Genomic DNA, 23,983 nt, shown 5'->3' with positions numbered 1-23,983 from the left:
TATCGTTATCTCAACGCTTAGTGCTACATTTTCTTTTGTAATTTTTTTTGTTGTATTATGTAGTTAGGACATTATATATTATGTTGTGTTGATATGAGTACCTGTATAGGCGGCAGTGTCTGGCATGGAACGCAGAATACAAGGGTAATTATAGCGAAGGAGCGTTGCTGAACACTAGCTCTCAGGCGGCACTCTAAGTACAGAGCAGTGCCAATCCTCACACGACCCAATTATGCTGTAGGGGACTGACGGAGTGCCTAATACTATTAGAATTATAGAAAAATAGAACAAAAGGATATAAAAAAAATATGTAAATGAATAGTATGCAGAAAATTGATATGATAATAAATAAGCAGACAAAGCCTGTCTACTTCTATTGTAAAAGCCTTGTGGTAATTATACTAACAAATGGATTCAAAAGAACTAATCAAAACCGGTATCAAGACCAATGATTTGTTAATTGAATTAGTTTTTAATATAATTTTGTAGTTATTTTCTTGTTAAATATCCATGATTTACATTAGAGGCCCTCGTGTCATTCATATTAAAGGCTACGTTAACGTCGGGGTAGACGACACCTTTGAAATTTGTAAAATTGAAGCCTCCCCCCTCAACGATTTATGAGTTGTTATGTCTGTGAATGGATTCTTGGAAATCCGAGTTGGATTTCTATAATCGCTCCGAATGTTTTTACAAACTCTTCCAACTAGCATAGTAGAACAGCCTTGACAGTTTTACCTTCTGCTTATATTGCGTTAATAGGTCAATATTTTCCGTTGTTTCTGCTATATTCAAGAACAAAGAAAATTTGTCGGGTTTCCTTAAAGAATTTTATTAAACTCTTTTTTTACAGTCAAAACAATTGCTTATAGTCGGTAACCATATAGTCAATAGTTGTATTTCTTAGTTCAGTGTTAAGTATATTAAATAGTTCATGTGCTTTTAATGATATTTTTTGAATTTCCAGGGTTTTAGGTCATGTTTTTGTAAACACTGACACTGCAAAAAACTAAATTGACAGTTGAACTGCGAAAATGTCATTAACGCTTAAAAAACTCTATACATACGTATTTCAGGCTTTTACCTATTCCAAAAATCCCTAGAGCTATTAAATTTCAGTAAATCCTAAGGTAGATAGCTATTATCGTTAAAGCAAAAATTCTACAGAAATTTAACTTTTTAAAATTATAATAATTTTTATCTGCATTTTCCGCATGATTAGGTTTACATTAGCACACTACTAGCAGTACTGCCAACGCCTTTTACTGGTTAGTGAGAAATGCAGGCATGATTACAAAATTATTGTCTCGAAGTTCAAACTTTTGTCCTAGTAAAGTTGAAGAAGGTTACCATTATATTAAGACAATGCTTTTAAGTAGAAAAAAAATTTAAACCTTTAATCGGCAACCTTGTACACCTTGTGTTCAACCAAGACGGTTATAAGGTTATAAAGATAATAAGCGCAAAAAGTGTAACTAAAATTACATAAAGCTAAAAATATAAAGGTAAAAGGAAACTTCCTGGTAGCCACGAAAGTAGAGCTAGATTGTAAAGTAAGAAATTAATACGAGAATACTAAGATCGTAGAAATAGAGTTAAGAAGAAGTTCGCTGACAAGGAAAGGAGCTAAAATCGCAGAATCACAATTGGGAGCAACCGAAATAAGAATACATAAAGATAGCTCCTTATTATAAAGAATATAGAAAAATTTTTTCTTCCGAGAGAAAAACTTCTTACTTATTTTCCTGCAATTAAAAGAATAATTTTAAATGCGGATTCAATACAACCAAATAATATACTATATTGGCATCGACACTTGAAGGCGTCAAGGGTAATTAAACCCTCGAAATATAGTATAAAGATGTTACAAAGGTAGTAATGCGTAAGAAGCGCCGAAATGAAAGGTATTATGCCGCTGCCAAAACAACTTAACTAGTAGAATAAACAAATAAATTTAGAAAAAGACTATTTCTATACTTTACTTACTTGCACCTAGTACTCGAACATATATAACAACTAATAATCAGCATTAATTTAAAAAAGTATGGTGTAACATGTCAACAGAATATATAAACATTGGCGATAAATCTGCATTAATTTATATTCCGTTGTCTTGATTGCATTACAATACCTCTGAATGATTTTCATTTTTTTTAGTTATGTATACAATTTGTTTATTAAGAACTTTTTTTTAATTTGTTTGCTTTTATTGAAACCTTTTGTCGTGTATATTAAACTTTTATAATTTTAGGTCAACGTGTAATTTCTATACTCATTGAAAAGTAAAGGAGAAAAATTTTTAACTTGAAAAAGAAAACGGCAATTATACTTTCATAGTATTGATAGAATTTAATTTTGTCAATCAATAAGATAAGTGATTAGCGATATCTAAAAAATTCCAAAATTAAAAAATAGGCGCATCTCCCAAATATAGAAAACCAAAAGATACATTCTGTTTTTGAAATTTGCTGTAATAAGTAACCAATTATATATATAAATATATATTACTGCAACTTAATGTAAATAATAATTTCGTATGCCGTTCCCAAAAGATAATAACCGACAAAAAATTATTAAATTACTTGGTAAGTTTTTAATATTAAAGTTTTGAAATTAACCTTGGTTTAATATCTTTTTTATTATAAGCATTTAAATCTTTGTTTAATGGCTATTATAGACTCAACCATAATAAGTTGTAAAAGTAAAATTGAAAAATTTAAAGTTATTATCTTGGATAACTATGGGCTGCCTGAAGAGATTGAGGTTAACATCACTTAGCTTCTTCTAAGAAAGGTTTAAAAGGATTTGTTACAGTGGGAAGTTCGAGCTCGCATCTGGAAAATTTTATTAAAGGTAGGCTTATTTTCTCGAGAGCATTACTCATCTTTGCTGTTCAAAGCCTCAGTGTATGGTAAGGTGACCTCAAATAGATATCTTCTTTGTGCTGTAAGTTATAATGTTTCTAATTTTCTATAAAGAAAAAATAGAAAATGATATAAAAAGGACGAAACCGCTTGTTATTGAGTTAAAAAACGAAGAACTTTGGAAAAAGCTAACGAGAATTCTAAATGCTTTTTGTGAAATTTTTTTTTAAGCATTTTTAAGATTGTTTACTTATTTTAATGAAACAGATAACGAAAAAAAATGTTACACACAAGGGATGAGCTGGGCTTGTACCATTTTTGCACTTCTCATGCCAGAGGTCAACTATTTTTGCGGTCTCCTTCTTTATATTAAGCAAAGCATCTACATTCTATTATTATATATATATTCGAGTCTGCTTAATTGTGGGCAACTAAGTAAAAAACTGAAATGCCTTTAGTTTTGTAAGAGGAGATATGCCTAGGTCAACGAATTTTAATTGGTTGTGAATCTTCTGTCAAATAGTAGCGTCTTAATTTATTTACAATTCACCTTTTTTTGTTATAGCTGGATTGTTTCTACTCCTTTTTGGAGTTTTCAAAAATAGTTTCAAACTATATGGCGCCTTATAACTACGGATGTACCATCGGTTGGAAGGTTCTTCTATACTTTTTTGTTTATATGATTCTAAATAATTTCCCTTTATTTTCGTTAAACTTTATTTTATTCTTCCAAATTTCGAATCTATTGCATCTTCATTTTTCATTATCATCTTTGTGGCTTTTGAGATTTAATAGATATTTAAGCAATATTACCAAAAACATAACTTATTTCGCCGTAGTTCGGAACCCAAAAGGAGAGAAATTTATTAATAAAAATTAATTTTTTTTTATTTGCTTGATTTGCGAAAAAATGTTACAACTTCTATAGCTGCTTGGCTTGAGCTTGCTCTACATCGATCCTGAGTTTCACCGCCATTTACTTCAAATTCCTGGTCCATCCTTTTCATTTATAAATACCATGTTTATGTTTACTCACTTTTAGGCTTTGCGTTCTTCCTACTGTTTCCTTTGGTGGGATTGTTTTTTTCCAACTGTCGTCCAATCGAAGAAGGTCTACTTAAATTTTTTATAATCTTCACGTATTTAACAACTTTGAAGTTTTTAGGGTTTGGGACTTTTTCCACGCATTTGGTTTCCATATGAATGTCTTGCTGTCTGCTGCTTTTCTTCTTTGCCACAAAAAATCTTTGTTAAAGTTGACCGGGTGCTTTAAATGTTCAGCTGAGATTTATTTAATTTAATTAAATGCCTTTTTTTAGCTCTGAACTATCCGATTATTTTCAAAATTCTCAAATAGAAATTGAAGCGGCTCCGCTGATCGCTTTATCAATAGAGTTCATTGCCCTCATCCCAAGTCTTCTATATTTACTCTATAAAACTTAATTAGTTTTCTAATCAGTGAACTAATCAAGTAGTGGAAATTTTCTCTTTTCCATTCATTTACCCAGAAAACATGCAAAATAATAATTCTTTTAAATAAAACTAGACTGGAATTAGCTGGTTAAGGTTAAGGTTAGGGTAGTGTTAAATTTAGTAAATTTTTTTTTATTACAATTGCAATTAGTGAATTGCAAAATAATAACTCTTTTAAATAAAGCTAGACTGAACTTACTCAAGTTTGACCATTAATTAAGTTTTGTTGTGAGTTAATATCAGTCTGTAATTTTTTGCGATACAACGATAAAAAAGAATTTTATTTACAAGTAATATAATGATAAATTTTGCTATACCAGCATAACTTACAATCGTTGCACGTGTACTGTTATACTGTTTTTCATTTATAAGTATACTTCTGTAATTGTGTTTTTTATTTAATAGGCGTTTTATATGAGGCGATCGTTGATCATACAACAACCATGGTTGATGTGGATGAGCTGGTTGTGTTATTGTTCCGGCCAAAAAATCATATATTTTTTAGTAAAAATAAAAGTAAAAACTAGCTGCAGCCCTCATAAATTCCTTTAACTAACTACTTTAGCCTAGCAATGGAACGAAAATTTTAGTTTCTGGTAGCAGTAGTCATTTAAAAATTTAAAGCAAAGGAGGTTGTAGGTAGCCCGAGGGCCTTCCTGCATCCTTTTCTACTTTGGAAAAAAATTTATACTATTAAAAACTAAGGTAAAGGTTACTAAAAAGTTTAATAATTTTTTTAAGAAAAATTTAGCAAATCTGGTAAGTTTTAGAAAGAAAGGAGTTTGTTACCAGGAGAAAGAGTCAAGAAACATAAATTACTAATGATAGCGTATTTCTGATTAAGTATAGCAAAATTGGCGTACACTAAATTTCATTTTCAAAATTATTAGTTCTTTAAAAAAACTTAACTACTGTAAACTTATAGAGTAACGTAAAAAGTGCTACTTAATACAAAACCCCAATCTCCTACTTATGTAATAAGAAACGCGTAACATCGTCAAAGAGAGAAGTATCAAAGCTTGAACCACGAGGAATATACATTCAGTTGTTCTACTATAAAAAATTGGTTAATGAAGGGACAATCAAATTTGCATCGCATAACTGAAAGAGCCAGTTAATATAGCTTTAAACATTTTATTCTCGCAAATAACCTTTAAAAACGCTAGTAGCAACGTACGCGACAGTTTCACTTCTCGAGTGCGGTGAGATGCATTTTGATAATGAAAACACAGGAGTTTTTGTTTCGCAAATCTTCATAACTTTAATATTAGGCGCTATAAGATATTCGGTAGGACCATGAGAAGTGAGCTCACACTATAGAAGACCCTGACAAATTACTTGCTCATACTAAGTGCTACAAATACCATGTGTCATTATACCACAAGTTCGTATCAGGTGTCTTGTATTACAAAAGGAGGTCTGCCAAAACTAAGATACAGTCAATAGAAAAAGTGCAATAAATTATAAACTTTGCAAATGACAATATTAATATAAGGGAATTTTTTAAAGTCTATTAATTTTGAAAAGCTAAAACACATGTGAAACTTGTTAACAAGTTGAAATCCCGACAAGAGCAAAGAACACTTTGAGGGTGTGCAGGGCTTATTAAGTAGCACCATTGCCCATTTTTCTTATAAGATTCCAATTTTTATAATTTTCAGTCATCTTAATTGAATAAGGCGTCTGTTAACTATACGTAAATACATCATATTCGAGACAGAGAGCTGTCGTTGTAGCTCGGCGGTGAAGGGAATTAACTCACAAACCTTAGGGTAGTAGGTTCTTTTTTTCACCGTTGTGCTCTCTTCTACGAACCTTAAATTGTGTGCATTTAACCTGCTCTTATAATTTTTAGTACCTACTAATACATTACATAAAGTCTACCGAGTTTCTGTGCTTGGCGTACATCAATTTATACCACTTCACCTATAAAATATCGTACATCTTAAAAAAACAGTATATTTACTATGCTAGCAGGTTTTTAGAGACATGCCTATAAAACTGCCATCATACTATTATATCAATAGTAGAGTGCTTTTCTACAGCTAAATAAAGCTTAAAAATTCTAATAGTTGGTACTAATCATCTTCAGGTAATCAGCTGAAAGATTTAAAGTAAAGAAAAGTTTATACTGAGAGTGGATAAGAGGTAAGAATGAAAAGGTGAAACTGCAAGAGCGATAACCATTAAAATTTATGATAAATATTTTATAAAATTCAAAGGAAATCATGAGTTATGTAAAGTGACTTTTCAAATGGTACAGTTAAGATGAACTTTTTAAAGTCAGTTAACTCAGTTTTACAAATGTTAGCAAACAAAAACTTTCTAACTTCTCAATGCTAGTTATCTTTCGGCAGATGAGTCAACTCTTCGTATAAAAAGGTAAGAGAACGGTTAGCAATAAAAGCAGAAACAACGGATATGTAAAACTAATTTATTATATAATAACAGCTTTTCCAAGTTTGCATAGCTAATCCCCTCGTTACCTTGAAGGAAAATTTAGTACAGTATTTCAGGCGTCTAGCTTGGCGTAACTGGACAGGGGTCGGGTCAGTTACTATCCAACCCATGGAGGCGTCCAATTTTGTGGTGGCGGTCTAGAATGTAAAGCGACCTCTAGACTTCCAAAGCGGTGTAAGTATACCGCGAAGTGTTAAGTTTACATATTATAAGGTAATGAGGCGATCATTTCGTTGTTATTAATCTCGCCATATATAGAGTTCATTATGAAATATCTAATTTATTAATTCCGGAGTCACAATTAAATTTCAACTAAAAATAAGTTATACATTCACTAAATAAAGGTCCTGTAGTTAACCTTAAATAACTAATATCATACTGGTTTATAGAAACGAAGAGATAACTCATTTATAATAGTACCAAGGGAAAATAATTCTGAGAAAGACTTTTTGGGTTCTTATAATCGTACATAGTCCGAATTGTTAAACATTAATTATTTTCTATGAATTTATTAATTTAAATTAATTAGTATACCTTAGTTCTGACGGTTTCAGGAAAATACAGTGTGCTTTAAGGTTTAGTTACCAGCTTCTAAAAAGTGACGTGAATATCAAAAAAAAACTAAGGAAATGAACTAAGGTTTAATTTGACAAAATATATCAAACTCGCAACGATCGGTATCTACTTAAGTACATGATAACCCCTAAATATCTGTTTAACATCTGCTTTTCAGTGTAACAATTTTAACTAAAACTTCTAATATATATATTTAAATTAATGAGTTTAATAATAAAAACGATGAGCTTTGTTGACTTATAGTTTGTTCCGTTTTTGTTACTTTAATCACAACATCAGGCACACTTTTAAATAAAAGATTGACTTTCAAGATTGAATTGACTGTAAAACCTTTTGTAAAGGCAAACTATTCAATACAGCTTAAGTTATAATTTATATTCTAGTAAAACAGTACATCATATTTAAAATTAAAAGAGATTACTCCACTAATAACTAAACGCACAAGTTAAATTTATAACTTTCTAATAAGTACTTTTTATTAATTAATGTCCTCGCAATTTAAAATAAAAGCGAAAAGTAATCAAGTTATAGAAACAATGCACAGCTAATTGTTAACATTCTTTAGTAGTTCACCCCGTTGAAAAATAAGGTGTCTAAAATTTCTATTTTTTACTAAACATCTTGCTTAAAATTAGCTTTAATTTTACGACTGAATAAGCGCTTCTTATAAATAGTCAATAATTTCTACTTGTATACAGTACTATATGTTGCTCAAGGGCTTTAAAAAAGGTGCAGTGGTCCCTCCTTTTTACAGTAACTAAATAAACAGATTTATAATAGTATTCTAAGTTTTTACATATTAAAATTTTTAGTACTCATGCGTTTAGTTGAACTTTAATTATAAATGTTTTTAGGTTTAAAGCTAATGTGCCTTCTCTTGAACAAATCTGCGGCCCAAGTTTGTCTGTCTAGTAATAATACTAATTTTTGGTAGTTTATTAAAATATTAGGTCACATTCCCAATATAAAAGTTCCATACAACACTTAATTAATCTGTTTTATGTAATAAACATGTTTATTTTCTTACAATTCTAAATTCTCTTATTTATGTTTAGACCATTAAAAATAATTTTGTATTCCATATAATGTTTATTATACCTTGAGGGTGAGCTTTCTGGTAGCCCTTTAATTCTGATTATAGCTTATATTTGTTTTAGGGTACATTCAGCTTTGCGAGGGAAGCTTCATTACTAAAATTAAACTGGTTTCAAGCTATTTCGCTTAAGATTATTTAAAGGTACATTTTAATAGGTTTGTAACACGCTAAAGAATTTAAGTTTTTGTCTCATACCTTTTTTACTTTTATTATTTAAAAGTTACTTCTGTTATGCATCCTATAATTTGCACCTGGTAAATCCATATAACTTCGAGTACTTATTATTTTTTATCACCTTAGAAAATGGTGTTGGCAGATGCCTCGTCCACAATAGATGCTAATAAAGTAATTTATAGTTTTAATAGAGCACTTTTTAGTAGGTTATATTCTTTTCTTAACCTTTTAAATTACTTAGATTTTATCAAAGGAAGGAAGAGAAGCGTCTATTTATGTTAGAAGATCTAGAAGGGGCACCAAACGTATAAAATATTTATCCAGTGGCGAAGAGAGTAGCGAAATCAATGAACCTTCTGATACACTTTTTATAGATGTAGTTGACTCACTTAATAAAGGAACTATTAACAAAGCAGGTAAAGTAAAAATTTTAAGAAAAAAAACAAATAAAAAAGCGGAAATTGTTAATAACTACAAATCTCGTCCTCTGAGAAGCAAAGATAGTACTAAATTTGACGAAATCTTGAGCTCCGAAACTAAAACCATTGCTGCGCCGATAACTGATTTAAATGTAAATATGACAGAAAAGTCTTTAAAAGGCGAAACATCTGGGTCAGTTAATAATATTATGAATTCCTTGAACATTAAAGGGTTTATAAATAAGCCTTATGAAAGTCGATCTGGATTTTACCCTAAAAGTGTTTTTAGTGAAAGAGAAAATTACTCAGGCTTAGAAGATTACCAATCAATTTTGGTTAAGTATAGAAATCTACTTATCATGCGTAATACAGAAGCTGAGTTTTTAGCAGAAAAATTTAGAAAGGAGTGTTCCGATTTGGAAAAAAGTTTATTTTGAGTTTTAATTTAATAACTTCGACTTCTAATTTAATTGCAGTTGATCAAAAGGTTGTTGAAACTTTACGTCAGACCAATTCCGAGTTGACTACGACTGTAACAGAGCAGGCTTCGGAAATTATACATATAAGAAAGCAACTCCAAGAGTTTTGCTTGCAACATTCTCCCGGTGAAACCTTAAATTTCTTACTTTTAAATAAACTTGTGATATTTAAAGATTATTCAATTGTCCTTTTTTCTCAATATTTTTTTGCCATAACTTAAAGGTGACAAAGACGCAAAAGCTAATGAAGCTCACAGGGAAGTAATTGATGAACTTAAACAGTTACTTGAAAAAGAGAGACACGCAACTAAAGAACAAACTTTTAAATACAAAGAGCTTCTACAAAAAATTACGGAAATAGAGAAAAGTAAATATTTCTTTCGACTGGTGGAAATTTTCCTGTTTTTTTTATATCAAAATTGCACTTTTTTTTGTTAATTGTAAGCGCATTTTTAGCTGAAAAAAATTAGTTTACTCTATATGACTACAAAATTTGTTTAGATTTGTTTTTTTATCAAAGGTTACGGGCTTTTTTTTTATAAATTTCACTTTTTTTAGGACATGAATTACAGATTTTTAAATTAAATGAGCAACTTTGTAAGGAAAAGCTAACAATAAAGTCTTTACAAGAAGTGGCAAAGGCAAAAGGTACTAAAGTTGCTTCAGAATTAAATAACTTGCTACACACAATTTAAAGCTGCTCTGGAAACCGAAAATGAGCAATTAAAAATTATACTACAAGAAAAGCCTACTAAAGAAGGCATCTATTTTAACTTTCCAAACTTCCAAACGTTGTCATATTAAATCAATTTTATGTCAGACTTAAATAATCTTATAGAGGCCCATAATGAAATAGATCGACTTAACAACCTACTAGAAAACGAAAAAAGGGAAAAGAACAGTTTTGAAGTCCTAAAGCATTATTATTATTTGCCATACTAGTATTTATTTTATATTTTTTTTCGGGAGAAGCTCAAACTTTCCGAGATAAGACAGAAAACAAATATAATAATAGAAAAATACAGTACACTAAAAGAGGAGTATGCGCGATTGAATCAAAAATATGATCGCGAACACAATGAACACAAGCTTATGCTAGAATATGTCAACTTTTATAGCAAAATTAGTGGCATTACAGTCACAAAAAACTTTACGGAATTAAATTCTTTTACTTGCAGGTTGGAAGAAAGCCAGACAGGTGCTACAACCGCTATTTATATCTGGGTGATTTTGGCGCCCAATTAAAGGCGTAATACTAAGTGGCGTTTTTTAATTTCCTTTTTTTTTGTTGGGGGGAGGGCTTTTTTAAATTTTTTTTTGAACTACTTATTTTCATAAAAATGTATTACAATAATTATTTAGAATTTAAGTTAATTTTTCAACCAGAAGAAGTTGAATACGTTCCCAGGATGAACGTACTGCTTTTCAAACTTTATTTTTAAAGTGACCTTAAACAAATTTTGCAGGTTGAGTTCCTCCCAGAGTGCTTTCAAGAAGAACTCATATTTAAAAATGAAATGCTTCAACCTTTTTTCGCTCAACTAAACCAAGCCTTAGAATTTTGGCGGGGATCTAGAACTAGCTAATTTGTAATTATCTATTTATATATTAAGTTCGAGTACTAAAGCCGACTTATTATTAGTGACTTCAAGATTTTTTTAGGGTGTTATAGTTTGTAAATTAGGGCTCTGTGAGCTTTAGGATGAAATATTTTGTTGAAAAAACAAGCTGTTTTAAATTGTTTATGCTGCACTGTTAGGAAACTAAGTTTTTTTTTATTCTGTAGTGTTAAAGAAAAGTATTACTTTAATAAACTAAAGCTGGAATAAATTTTACTTTATAAGTACTTTATAATGAGAAAACAAATGCATGCTTTTTAGAGTATGCGGGGCAGCAGAGCAGATTTCTTGCCTGCAGGACCCCTTTCGCTCGCTTAAACCATTTGCCTTAAACTAAATATTTTTTGGACTTCTATATAACCTTGTTTGCCGCATCCACTTTTTTAGTATAAGTTGAGTTAAAAAACGATAGTTTAACGTGTCAAACGTAAAGTGATTTCTTTCTCCTTCAGGTGCGGTTGGGTGCTCTGCGTTTAACTCTCTTGTCTTTACTTCCTATTTTTTTTTAAAGTGTTAAATTATTGGTAGTTTCTATTTACCCTGCGAAAACTTTTTATTATCATCTGTGCCTATAGCGGCGGTCCTAAGTTTGTTTATCGGCTTCAGGAAATATTAATTTCGTTAAAATTCGAAGTTCTCGCTGTAATGACAAAACATATTTTTATTAAATCACACATAAAGCATTTAAAAAATTACCACACTTAGTTTCGACTTTGCACTTTTGCTAAGTTTTAATAATACCACCTGAATTTTTGTTTTAAAATATAATTGCCCAATGAAGTACGAATTATAAGTTATACATTGGTCGCCGAGGTAGTTACAAATAAATAGTTAGCAGCTAAGGTATTTTGGATACAGTATTAAAGTTTAGTGTTAACAATAATAGAGGGCCCTAAAGTTAAGTTATAGTATTTCTATATTATAAAGGATTAAGACCTTTATTTTTGTGCTTTGCGTACAGAGTACACCGAGCGACCACCTTCCGTAAGAAAATATATTAACTCTGCCTACAAAGTAGTCTTTTTAAAAATTAATCTCTAATTAGGTCTTATGTTATTCTCCTCCTTTAACTTTAAGGAAAATTAAGTGCATTTCAGTCTTTTTCAAAAAATTGAAACCCACAAAAAGAGTAAGTGACTTATTGCACTTTGTTCAAGTCCTTTGCGCCACTGTTCACCCTCCTCTATCGGTGATGACATTGCTGAAGACTAAAATAAGCTGTTGTATTGCTATTTATTTCGTCTCATAACACTTTATTACTGAAAAAAAATGTATACGCTCTACCTCGTAACCTCCATTAATTTGCGTTTACTGTGTTATCGAGAATTAACCGATTAAATATGTACGATTGTTTGTTATTGAATAATTGTACTAATCACTATATATCTTACTTAGCTTAAGTACTTTTGCGTTTGCAACTAGTCTATGCTTAAACTACCAAACTATAAATTTTTTATTTTCAAGTGCTGTATAGCCCAGTCCGGGATTATGCGATACTAAGATTTAGGTATCACGTTGTGGTTCATATTTGTTTTTGTTTTTATTTTTATTTCTTAAAAGTTGATCCTTAAATATTATTTCTATTTAGCAATCCGAACTTATTAAAAGTAACTAAAATTACGTAATGATGAGTGATACAGCCCCTTACTCTTCTTTGCAAGAGGCCTTACCATTAACTTAATTGCATCGTTGTTCCGATAAGCCCCTAACTTGACCTGTATTACTCTATCATCTGCTATAACAGCGCAATAAAGCCAGCTTGAGCAATATAAAAGACCTTAGAAAGAGGGACCAGGAGGTACTCAGAGTATAGATGATCATATGAACTTCGCTTCCCCTCCATCTTTTCTTTTTACCAATTTCTGGTGCGCTTGTTTACTTTGGTTTGAAAAGTTGTTTACTGTTTAATTACTTGACAAGACTTTCCTTGTTATAAAAAGGACACATTAAAAGATAAATAACTATAAAAAAGACAAGCCACTGAATGCTCTTGGCGTCTAACCCGTCTGACTCAAGCGCCAGACAGATAAGTTCAAGCCCGGTTAAAAATAAAAATTTAGTTGTGCACAATTAAGAAATTTTGAATCTTATCATATTATTAAGTAATAAATTAAGCCCATATGTAAGAAATATGTTTATATTTTTAATAAATAATTTTTTTTTCTTTTTTTTTCCTTTGCTTGTACTGAAATACTAAAAGTTTGTTCAATATAGTCGTTCGAATTGTGGGTTTAACCGACGCGTAGCGAGCTGGCCTTGAAGGATTAAGATAAGATAACTTTGACTTAGCCTGGTAGCCATATTTAAAAACAGGCAGACTGTCTAACCAGCGATGGAGTGTGGGTTGCTACCCTAGTCCCTAGGGTAAGGGACTGAAATAGTGTTATTCGCTAACAAAGAAAACGAAGGCTCCCTGTCTTAGTGAGATTCCAGGTGTCTCTTTTGGTAATGGTCTTTAGCAGTTTTCCACTCCCTTCGAAGTCATGATACTCTACCAAGAGAGTAACAATTGTGTGCACTTGTGCTCAAAAATACAGAGCATCTGTTGGTCTTCGCTAATAAAAAGGTTAATAAATTAAGAAACAAGTTTATACTATTTATTTCTAACAAGTAGTTTAGAAGCTCCCTTAGGTAGGAGTCGCTTTCTTTTTTAGGTGGATGCAATCCTTTGGTTCTATGGACTTAAGTGGCTTCAGAATTGTTATTGCTGCAACTCCAAGAGAGTATGCTCCACAATTATGGTTAATTTCTTTATATGACACACAGGATCAATGCTATGTAAAGTCAGCAATAATAAAAAAAAGTATAAAGCGCTTTTTTTATTTAACCTTCGTCAAAGGCGTGAGACTTTATGTACAATAATTTTTTAAGGTACAATGAACTTTTTGTGTTTTAAGTGGACTTTTTAGTTACAGTATCTTTTTTTACTTTTCTATACAACTTTACTTCACTTGGAATTAAGTGATTCAAAATAGTTTACTTTAGAACTATTTACACCAAACCTAACAAGGAACAAATTGAAATAATTAAAGCGGTGCAAACAAATATAGAATGCATATACAAAAGAAAAACTTTTTTACAACTTCTACTCAACTACAGCTTTAGTGTTACTTTTTTCTACAAGACACCGAAAGCCGACCATTGCGTTGGTGCACATCCTATGCACGTCTAGCTTGCAGCGGCTGCAGCGGTAGCCCTGCTTAATTAGTCCCATCAGCCCCGTGTTACAAAAATGGCAGGAAGTCGGTGAGCAGTATGTTTTGGCTGTCCATATGTGGGCCACACACGGAGGTTTCAGCGAGTACTGCGAAAGTCTAAGCGGTGAATCTTTATGCCATTCGTACGGAAGAGTTAGGGTGGAAATCCTCTCCAGTTTCAGCGTATGCAAAAGTTCGCCTGTCCACGAGTTTAAAATAGTCGGATCGTGGTTTCGTATTAAATTCATAACTTCTGTTTGCCGCTGTTCAGAGAAAAATAAATCATAGTATGACACAAACTTCTCTAATCTTCTCATATTGATGTGGATGCCATTTTGAGCAAAGACCTAATTAAGTTACTTTCCGTTATAATGAAATAAATTATAAAAAAAAATCAAAGCTATGCATATTAACAAAAAGATATATAATGTAATTTACTATTATATCCGAGTTGGAATTCACCGTGCATACAATCTCTGCTAATTCTGACAAAGAAATTTTATATAATGCTTCTCTCAGCTTGCCTGTTATGGGATTAGTCGTACCGTAAGCATAAATCAAGTGGTTGCCGTCAACCAACTTCTGTGCGTTGTATGTGATATAATTATAAACCTAAGCAAGATCCGCCTGATCAACTTATGAATTAAAATCTAGCAGGAAACTGGTTTGGACATACCCTCGTAGTAACTTCTGTCACTTCCCATGAGAGCTCCTGGAACATGGTACTCTCTAAGCAGAGACACGTAAATAATCAAAGCTCGGAATAAATGAAATCAAAAGTGTGCACCGGTAGCTTCCACTTCGCCGGTTACTACCAAGGAAAAATTGTCAAGCCATTCAGCGATGCAAGGATCATTAGTTATAATCTTAAAATTTTCAACGCACACGACGGATTGCGGTTTTGGGAGTATAGGCTGAAAAGAATTCTGGCAAAATTTTTCAAGCTGATCGTAACCGTGACTGGACGGTCTTGTGACTAAAGAAAAGTTAGAATAATTTAGACTAGTAGACGATAACGAAGTTCAATACTAACTTGTATTGTCAGACATAGGCTGGTACATGTGAATTTCAGTGTCTCCGAAAATCTAAAATTCAAAAGTTAATATAAATTGGAGGGTTGGCAACGAATTTAACCAGTACGTTACCACACCGCTATAGTCGCCTTTCGGTGGTATTTCAATAAAGTTAAGTATAACGTAAATATTTTCCATGAGGCTCATACGGGGGAATGCCTTTCGAAGCAGCGAGATCTGCTGATCTGTTATTTTCCTAGACGTTCCCGCAATGTAGGCGCAACCAAATTGAGAGTGATGAGCGTACGGTAAAGATGTGCAGTCCACAAGTTTTTGACCAAACAACTGTACATACTTACACGCCCGTAATCTGCGAAGCAATTAAGGAAGATAAGTTTCTTTTAAGGTTCAGAGCTATTTTACAATTTTTGACTGAAGGGTAAGGCCTACTCTATGTGCTACTAAATTTAACTCAAAAAAAACAACACGCTATAAAACTAGGTGATCCCTGGTAGAACGAACTTGTTTAGTGGAAATAAGCGCATGTTACATTATAGAAAAAAAGCAGCAAAGCTAAACCTATATTCCTTGGCGAGTTCTGAATTATCAGGTATGTGCATAAACCAATAATAATTCTATACAGTTCTAAGGCCCTTATAAATTAATAGTGGAAGTATAAGAAAGAAATTCCACGACAGAACATCTAAGAATTTGTGTATTAACGATAGTGATTAGTTGACCGCGTAACTGCGCCGAAGTGGGTTTATTCAAATACTGATTTGTCCATACCTCTTTTTCATCCTCTTATAATGCTTCCTTGTTAAGAATAAATAAGCCTTGCCTTGCGCTTAAATATTTCTTAAATTGTTTTCACATGCAAGTAAATCTTTCTTATTTCCCGATCAAGTGGAGAAACTTATAAAACATGAACTATCACTTTAGTCGAAGTTGAAGAATATTATTATTAGAACAAATTTATTCAACGGGAGTTACTTCTAAACAATTATAGTGTTTTAAATTTTATTAATGTTCAAAAGTAGCACTTATCAAAGTGTATTATCACCGCAATACACTAATAGATTAAATTATCTTGCACAACAAAATAGTAAATAATGCACAATAACGAAACTATTAGCACAATAACAATTTATTTCTGCTCTATATAAAACAATTAAGAAGTGAGGATAATCACATATATATTGAATTCACTAAAAAAAATTTATATTGTTAATAATAATATACTATCGTACACCTAAATTGTTAATTTTATTTAATAGTTAAATCCAAGGAGCAAATGAAAGTATCAATTTTTAGTTCGCTCTCAAAGTTAAGCTAAATATAACTTCTTCATTTCTACAAACTACAAGGATTTAAACCTCATTTGTTGGTTTTCAATATCTTATTATTAAAATTGATGCCCATTCCAAGTATACCATTGCAAGTATTTACCTAATGGAAAACCATAAGAAATTTGTGACTTTTTTTAGCTACCCCCATAGAAAATTTAAAACTAAAGATAGGACCAGATGGGTATTATTAATTGAAGGACAACAAGAATTAATTGTAAGCTTCAAAGTCAACTACTGCCTATAGGTTAAAAGTATGCTCCTTAGATGCTAGTGAACAAAGTATACAATTGTCATCTTTGAAAATGATCACTTGAACGCTCGTGTCTCCTTCAAATAATTGAGTAAAACCATGAGTGGTTTTTAACAAATATTATAAAATTTTCTTTTTAACCTTATTAGATTCATGACACAAGTTATCAGAATATAAGCATGTTGGTATCTTTTAAAGTATTATGACGCTAATATAAGAAAATGATAGTCAACTAAACAATTAAAATACTAAAGTGCTTTCAAAACATTAACCCTAAAACTAAATAAATATAATTTTTATTCTTTACTTTTTAGTTTTGTTTATAATATATATAATTAATATTATTAATTTGTTATTTTAAAATATAATTATTAATAACTATCAATAATTATTTATAATTACTATTTTTTATTTTGGTTATTTATATATTAATATTTGTAGGTAATTCTATGTTGTCGCAGAATCTCACAGTTTATCAATCAAAATGTATTACCTTTTATCAACTAATTCATAATAGTATTATATTAAGTGTCATATTATCTTAAGTGTCTCTAATAGCCCTCAATCGTAATTTAAAAGCGAGCAATAACAATTTTTATATATATAAGCTTAATATCGATAAAAATATAACACTTCGAATTACAATAAAATAGCAATAGAACGAAGCATGACGATAAATTAAACAATTTTAGTACCCAAACATTACCTCTGTTAAACCACCGGTGCTTTCTTTTACGACCCTGAAGATCATAAGGTTCTCTGACGGTTATAAGCTACAAAAATAATTAAATGAAGTATAATCTTATAGCAAGAGTGGAGCTAATGCACAACTATATCAAAGCTGCACTCAGGGGGAAAGGGGCCTTACGAAAAACTGTAAAATGTAAACAGAACTTAGAAATTAAATTTAGAAGCAATGTTAACTTATAGAGAGGCGCTTCATATAGAAAAAGTAGAAGAATCAGCTTCCTCACTCTAAGGTTGAAAGTCTTAAAACGTATGTTTAAGCGCTCATAACGCTATTCATAATATTTTCATGCATTGGTCGCATTTAACATAGTATCCAATGAAAATAATGTTAGGGGCGCATGCTAGATCAAAGGCTTACAGTCAACGGTATACCAGGAAAGGTCGAGTCACGTGGATAGTTGTCGCACGGAAAAAGTTTATTATTACCGCCTTGAGGCTTATACACAGAGCGCCCATCGCAACTAATGCTTCGGTGGTTCAGTGCATTTTTCATTAAAAAGCGTTAGCTTTATGCTGCAAGACCAGCTCTTATATATTTATATATTTTTTTTCTCGACTCATACCCATGTTTTTTTTATTCCCTTGTGACTATACAATTGTTATAAAAATTTATGAAAAAATGGAAAACGGGAAAGGAAGGAAAATCAAGAAGTAAAAAGTGTACAAATAAAAAAACCAATTTTTTTTGGGAAGTTAAGTTATGATTTGTTGAAAGCTCTTCTGCGAGGCCTTTGCCCTTAAGGGTCTCGGTGGAAACCGCGACCTTAAGTATGCGCTTCAATGTTCATATAACGCTGAGTTACGTTGCAAACTATCGCGCCTAGTTTGATGTTTTCACGTAGTTAACATGTTAAAAGTATTATATAAGTACTCACAGAGAGCAGCTCACTCAATTCCTTTCTTTTGTCTCGTTCTACCCACGTGGTTATTTTTATGCCGTTACTTTCATAATGAAGGTGCGATTTAAATCTTCAAGGCGACCGTGCGGTAGTTAAATGTGAAGGTGTGTAGATAATAGGTTAGGTCAGAACACGAAATAGGCCCACGTAGCAAGACTGGTCTTGCACATTCTGGGGCGTGGCCTTCTTGCAAAAGTTATTTATAAACAGAAATATATTGAAATATAATAGTTAAAAAGAGCGAATTAAAAAATAAGTAATAAAAAGAATAAAGATCTCTATTGTAAAGTCGCTTCCTTAATATTATTATTTACATAGTTTGATTTTAAATTTTAGTTATGCTTGTTCCTTTTGTGAACTGTATATTTCTGTTAGCAATTTTATATTTACTTTTAGTGCGCTTGCTAGATTTAAAGTAAAACTCTGCAAGCGCCATAAGTAGCGCAGTTAAAATTTTCCATTAAAAAAAGTGTTACCATTAGCTTTCGCGTGATTACCGAGATTTGCTTATTCTATATTCCTTGGCCTCCGTAAAAAGTTTTTCGATGGCAGAAGGCAACTCTGTTCTTACTAACTTCTATTTTATATCAATTAGATTAAATTTCACTTCTATACAAAAGCAGAAGGTGACCCTAACAGTACCAACTTTTATTATTAAATAAATAATTAACATTATTATACACTTATAGTTTAATCCTTACCTTTTAAGAGAGTAGAAGCTCCAATAAACTTATAATACAAATTGTTGCAGTAATTTGATGTTCCCTAACACACAAAACCTTTGCATAATTCTTAGACTTCTGCCTGAACCTTGCTTTTTTAATTTTCTTATAATACTCTTTTTAAAAAAAACTTTCAAAAAAATTTAAAAAAGCATATACTATCTTAAATAAGACACCTTTTGTTCGCTTAATATAGCGCAAACTGTTAAAAATTATATTTTTTAATAGTTATAACTAACAAGTTATTTTTCTTAAAAAAAAATTTAAGCAGCAACTTTACGAACACCAATTCTTTTTTTTTTTTTAGGTAAACAATTGGAAATAAGCAAGCAGGCTACCTCAATATAAAAAATACAACCAATCATTAGTAAGCATCGAGACTACAAACCTCTTAAGGGGATTTATAACGTTTTATTGTAGTAAAAAAAAAATAGTAAGGAATTCAGTGGGTAAAGATGTTCAAGAGGATATATATAAATTTTATTAAGGCAAAAAAAGAATTCTGTGAACTTTTATCCTTAAAATAATATTTAAGTGGCTTCGTTGTAAAATTTTAGCAGTTCTGATCTATTTTTATCGGCTGCACGATCGGCTGCTGTTTTTTTGACTTTCATTTTAATTTTCTTTCCAGTGATCGCACTAATTTTTTCATTTTCCCTAGAACGCTATTAAAAAAAGATATAGCAGTAAAAAATAAACTAAAAATCTCCAAGTATAAGTAATATTAAAAAAAATGTATAATAAAAAAATAAGCGGAAGACGTTTATTGACGATTATAAGTAAAAATTGTACAAAATTTTGATTATGTATAAATAGTAAAAAAAATTTAACTCAATTTAAAGAGAAATTTTTTTACCTTTAATGTTTTTTTAAATTTCTTTTTCTTTTCTTTCTTTTTTAATTTCTTTTTTAAGAGTTTACTACTCTATTAAAAAAATTAATAATAATTATAGAAAAAAGATTTTTATCAGGTGACTTACAAAATAACGATAACTTTAAAGTTTATTTATAAAAAACTAGTAATAATAAAATTTTAAGTAATTGTGGATACCATGTAAAATAAATTAATTACAAAAAAAAACATGAAGAGTTAAATTCTAACAACTAAACTATATTAACAATAAAATAATATAAAAATTAAAATTGTAAATATATTAGTAAAAAGCGACGATTTATATATAATAAAAATAATAAAATCAATTTGTCTTCGTCAAATTACTAAAATGAAATCACAAAAAAATTCAGGAAACTTAATTACTAAATTATAAATTCCCTATTTTGTATTTATTACGATGGTAAAAAAAATTAAAACATATATTAATAATTTCAATAAAGTAAAAAATAATTTACTATAAATAATCATCAACCAAACATAAAATAAAATGTAAACCAAAAAGCTGCGAATAATAACATGCCTATAAAATATCAATTTAGTAAGTTTCAAATTTTTAAAAAAAATTAATTAAATTTTATTTACCGTTTTCAATTTTAAAAAACACAAATTAACAAGAATTATAAAACTTTGAACTAATTTAATATAAATTTCACTTGAATAACGACCAAAAGAGAAAAGAATTTTAAAAACTTAAATAAATTATAATCCTCTAAGAATTAAGGTATTTTTATAAATATTAATTTTTTAACTTATTCAATAGAATGAAGCAAGATTCAAATAATGATTTACTTTTTTTTTAATAAAAAATTTCTAATGTTTCTTTACTTAAACTATACTTTTACTATATAAAATATATAAAAAATAAACAATAAAATCTTCTAAAAAATATTTATTTATAAAATTTCGACAATAAAAGAAATAAAAATAACCAACCAGAAAATTAGATAAAAATGTATAATTAAATATGCTACGAGCACGTTAAATCCAAGCAGTTACGCTAAAAGGTAGAAACTATAACATCAGTTTTAAAACTTAAAAATATTATTTTTTATTAACTAATAAAACTGAATTATAATTCTACACTATCAATTGACTATTTTTAAGCAATGCTATAATAGAACTTTAAATTATATCAATTCGGAATACTAATAAACTTTTAGAGTTATACTAAATTAAAAAAAATGAATACTAAATTTTATGAAGTGGAGAGAATTTTTTTTAAATATTAGTCATAATAATGTTAATACCTTTCTATTGGATGAAGAAGACTTTCTTTTTCTCACTGGAGAATCTGTCGATCAATAAATTAAAAATAATTTTTATTTTTAAAACTTTTTTTATCTATAAAAAGGTTATAAAAAAACCTTATTTACGAAAGTTATTAAATAAAAATATATAATTGCAACAAGTTATCAAAATGTAATTTAAACAATTATTTTACTTATAACAGAAGACAAACTACGAAAAGTATATCCAAGGAACAAAACAAGGAAGTATACAAGAAAAATAAAAATAATTTAATTTATAGTAAAAAGAAATATTACGAATTGACAATTATAGAATATAATATTTTAAACCACTTCGAATGATAAGTAAATTAAAAAACATAAGAGATAAAAATTAAAACTCCTCAAAACCCCTGAGTATGAATCGAACTCAACGATAAGTAAAATACGATAGTATATTTTATAAGAGGGATTAATAGCTAAACATGTAAATAAATTAACTAAGAAATTTTTTTATACAAATAATCAATTTTTTAAATTTAAAAGAAAAAGTAAACATCACCTGAGCTTTCAGTGTCTGAGAAGGTTTCACTTATTATAGTACTAACTGGCGAGTTCTCAGGGGTAATGTATGGAGAAAGATCATCATAATCAACGGAAGAGGAAGAGGAGGAAGAGGAGGAAGAGTGTGGTGAAGTGCCGCGAATTCCTAAACTACTTCTATTTTTATCACTTCCATAAGAAGAGTTTTTGACAGGATTCAGGTTATGCTCACGATCACGAGGGCTTTTACTTTTTCCTTTATAGTTATTATCTAAATCAGATGATTTACATTCATGTCGACTTCGAATTCTATTAAGGTCGCCCCTTTTACGACGTTCATAATTAAAGGGGGGGCTCAAACTTTAGATAGGAATAGAGTAACTACATAAGAAAAAAGACATAAAACTATATAAAAGTTATTATAATAATAATTATTAGTCATATTTAGTAAAGCAGTAATTAAAATTTATTAATAAAACAACATAAAAGATTCTCATAAAGCAACCTAGGCCGTTCGGAGCGAGACATAAACTTGAGTGCAAATCACAATAAAAAAGGATTAAAACTAATTAACTATTCAAGCTTTTATGGCTAATAAAACTTTTAATGCAAAAATTGATAGACATAGAATGTACATTAGTAAAGGGACAATACTCCTTTAATAGTTTTCGTACAGTCAAAAACTAAGCTTACTAAAAAAGAAATACTAAATGCATGCAAGACGCGGCCTCCACGAGGGATGCCTTTTAAGTTTTGCAGGCTTATTGTTTATTCTAAGCACTCGCCACAGAATAATACACCTCGGATTAATTTCTGAAGCTCATATAAATAATTTACGTTCTAATATATTAAGAAAAATATTGGAAAAGCGTCATAACTAAATTTTAGAAAAATAATATTATCAATAACCAAAATCACTATTTGCAAGTGCTCTGCAAAACTATTGGTGTTTATTTAAACGGTGCTCCACCTATACATGATAAATATTTAATACTGCGCGCGGAGGGAGGAACATATATTTTTATTCATTTGTCGTTTAATAACGGAATGCAGTTGACATTAGAGTGTCTCACTGCTTATTATATAGAGCGATAGTTAAAGATTATCGATCCTGAAGGTTTCTAAGAAACTAACGTCTTCACCCGTAGATTTTTAATTCACGTAATTTCTTTATTTGTTTGTTTACTTGCTAGTACACCTTGAGGCGTTAGAAGCCCTCTGTACTGAGAATCAGGTTAAATAGAGAGGTAATCGTATGTAGACTAAATACTTATTCGGTAGAGGTAACTTTAAGACAGTGTAGAGAGAGGCCACTGCCTTCTTAGCTTTGTTAGTAACGTAATCTATATGCTTAATTCAGATATTTTTTTTAGCTGGTGTCACTCTTAAATATAAAAACGCCCCCTTTGAGCTCACCAAAACTCTGCACATTAACATTATTTATTTACTATATATTTCGATACTCTTTAACGATTTTCGTGAGAAAGAAACTGAGTTGTATATTTAATTAAGCAGAAAGCTGGGAAGAGAAGGATAGTGTTAAATCACCTGGAATGTTATTTCGGTTTTTCTATACGTAAGTCTGCTATATAGATAGATAAAATCTACGTCGCAAGGGTACCTAGTGACCCACAATTTTAACTCTAAATTAGGAAGAAACCACCGATTCAATTGAACATTCTCAAGTCTTTTCACGGCTATAGTTTATTTAACAGCTTTAAAGCTGAGCAGTAGCCAAGGCAATTCAATGGTTTGCCTAATCATAATCAGAACTACACCGAGATCCCTGTGCTTGTTGTAGTATTAACTTTAAATACTTCGAACTCTCTAACAGGAATACTCTCATTTCCATATCTGGATAATTAAAGATGGGAGTAATAAGAATACTACACCGAAGTAATCTACATATAAAAACATTATTTATTTACTACATACATAAACACAAGGATGACCCCAGCCAATAGTGGTAACTTAAATTT

At 30.3% G+C, this 23,983-nt stretch overlaps 2 protein-coding genes and 3 long non-coding RNA genes across 5 annotated transcripts; 2 read left to right on the top strand and 3 right to left on the bottom strand.

Moving 5' to 3' along the window:
• Window positions 1–8,536: 8,536 nt before the first annotated feature.
• On the top strand, window positions 8,537–9,231 carry LOC135121273 (uncharacterized). The gene is made up of 3 exons (XR_010278914.1): window positions 8,537–8,610; window positions 8,770–8,814; window positions 8,885–9,231. It is a non-coding gene; the product is annotated as an uncharacterized LOC135121273 (long non-coding RNA).
• Window positions 9,232–9,328: 97 nt separating this feature from the next.
• On the top strand, window positions 9,329–10,345 carry LOC135121285 (uncharacterized). The gene is made up of 5 exons (XM_064045604.1): window positions 9,329–9,488; window positions 9,539–9,667; window positions 9,765–9,908; window positions 10,100–10,189; window positions 10,239–10,345. The coding sequence occupies exons 1-5, from the start codon at window positions 9,422–9,424 to the stop codon at window positions 10,343–10,345; spliced, it is 537 nt and encodes a 178-aa protein (XP_063901674.1). The 5' UTR covers window positions 9,329–9,421.
• Window positions 10,346–14,245: 3,900 nt separating this feature from the next.
• LOC135121274 (uncharacterized) lies at window positions 14,246–15,168 on the bottom strand. Its single transcript, XM_064045588.1, has 5 exons — window positions 15,145–15,168; window positions 15,034–15,086; window positions 14,903–14,969; window positions 14,796–14,842; window positions 14,246–14,704 (listed from the first exon to the last, which is right to left on the bottom strand). The coding sequence occupies exons 2-5, from the start codon at window positions 15,076–15,078 to the stop codon at window positions 14,246–14,248; spliced, it is 618 nt and encodes a 205-aa protein (XP_063901658.1). The 5' UTR covers window positions 15,079–15,086; window positions 15,145–15,168.
• Window positions 15,169–15,244: 76 nt separating this feature from the next.
• Window positions 15,245–15,725, bottom strand: LOC135121275 (uncharacterized). The gene is made up of 3 exons (XR_010278915.1): window positions 15,503–15,725; window positions 15,391–15,442; window positions 15,245–15,333 (listed from the first exon to the last, which is right to left on the bottom strand). It is a non-coding gene; the product is annotated as an uncharacterized LOC135121275 (long non-coding RNA).
• A 4,125-nt stretch (window positions 15,726–19,850) lies between these two features.
• On the bottom strand, window positions 19,851–22,591 carry LOC135121301 (uncharacterized). Its single transcript, XR_010278919.1, has 5 exons — window positions 22,510–22,591; window positions 22,024–22,364; window positions 21,483–21,526; window positions 20,197–20,265; window positions 19,851–20,005 (listed from the first exon to the last, which is right to left on the bottom strand). It is a non-coding gene; the product is annotated as an uncharacterized LOC135121301 (long non-coding RNA).
• Window positions 22,592–23,983: the final 1,392 nt, after the last annotated feature.

This window comes from Zophobas morio, unplaced genomic scaffold, assembly GCF_036711695.1.
Source record: "Zophobas morio isolate AGI-343-1 ecotype UQ-CSIRO unplaced genomic scaffold, CSIRO_AGI_Zmor_V1 ptg000546l, whole genome shotgun sequence".
In the NCBI taxonomy this organism is placed as follows: Eukaryota; Metazoa; Arthropoda; class Insecta; order Coleoptera; family Tenebrionidae; genus Zophobas; species Zophobas morio.
The sequence above is the reverse complement of the archived record's forward strand: the minus strand, read 5'-3'. Positions and strand labels throughout refer to the sequence as shown.

Coding starts and splice junctions, on each gene's coding strand:
- LOC135121274 (XM_064045588.1), bottom strand. CDS start 15,078: ATGTTCCAGGAGCTCTCATGGGAAGTGACAGAAGTTACTACGAGG. Junction 14,843..14,902: donor CCACTTGATTTATGCTTACG/GTACGACTAATC, acceptor TTTCTTTGTCAG/AATTAGCAGAGATTGTATGC. Junction 14,705..14,795: donor ATTCCAACTCGGATATAATA/GTAAATTACATT, acceptor TAACTTAATTAG/GTCTTTGCTCAAAATGGCAT.
- LOC135121285 (XM_064045604.1), top strand. CDS start 9,422: ATGCGTAATACAGAAGCTGAGTTTTTAGCAGAAAAATTTAGAAAGGAG. Junction 9,489..9,538: donor GTGTTCCGATTTGGAAAAAA/GTTTATTTTGAG, acceptor ATTTAATTGCAG/TTGATCAAAAGGTTGTTGAA. Junction 10,190..10,238: donor AGAAGTGGCAAAGGCAAAAG/GTACTAAAGTTG, acceptor CACAATTTAAAG/CTGCTCTGGAAACCGAAAAT.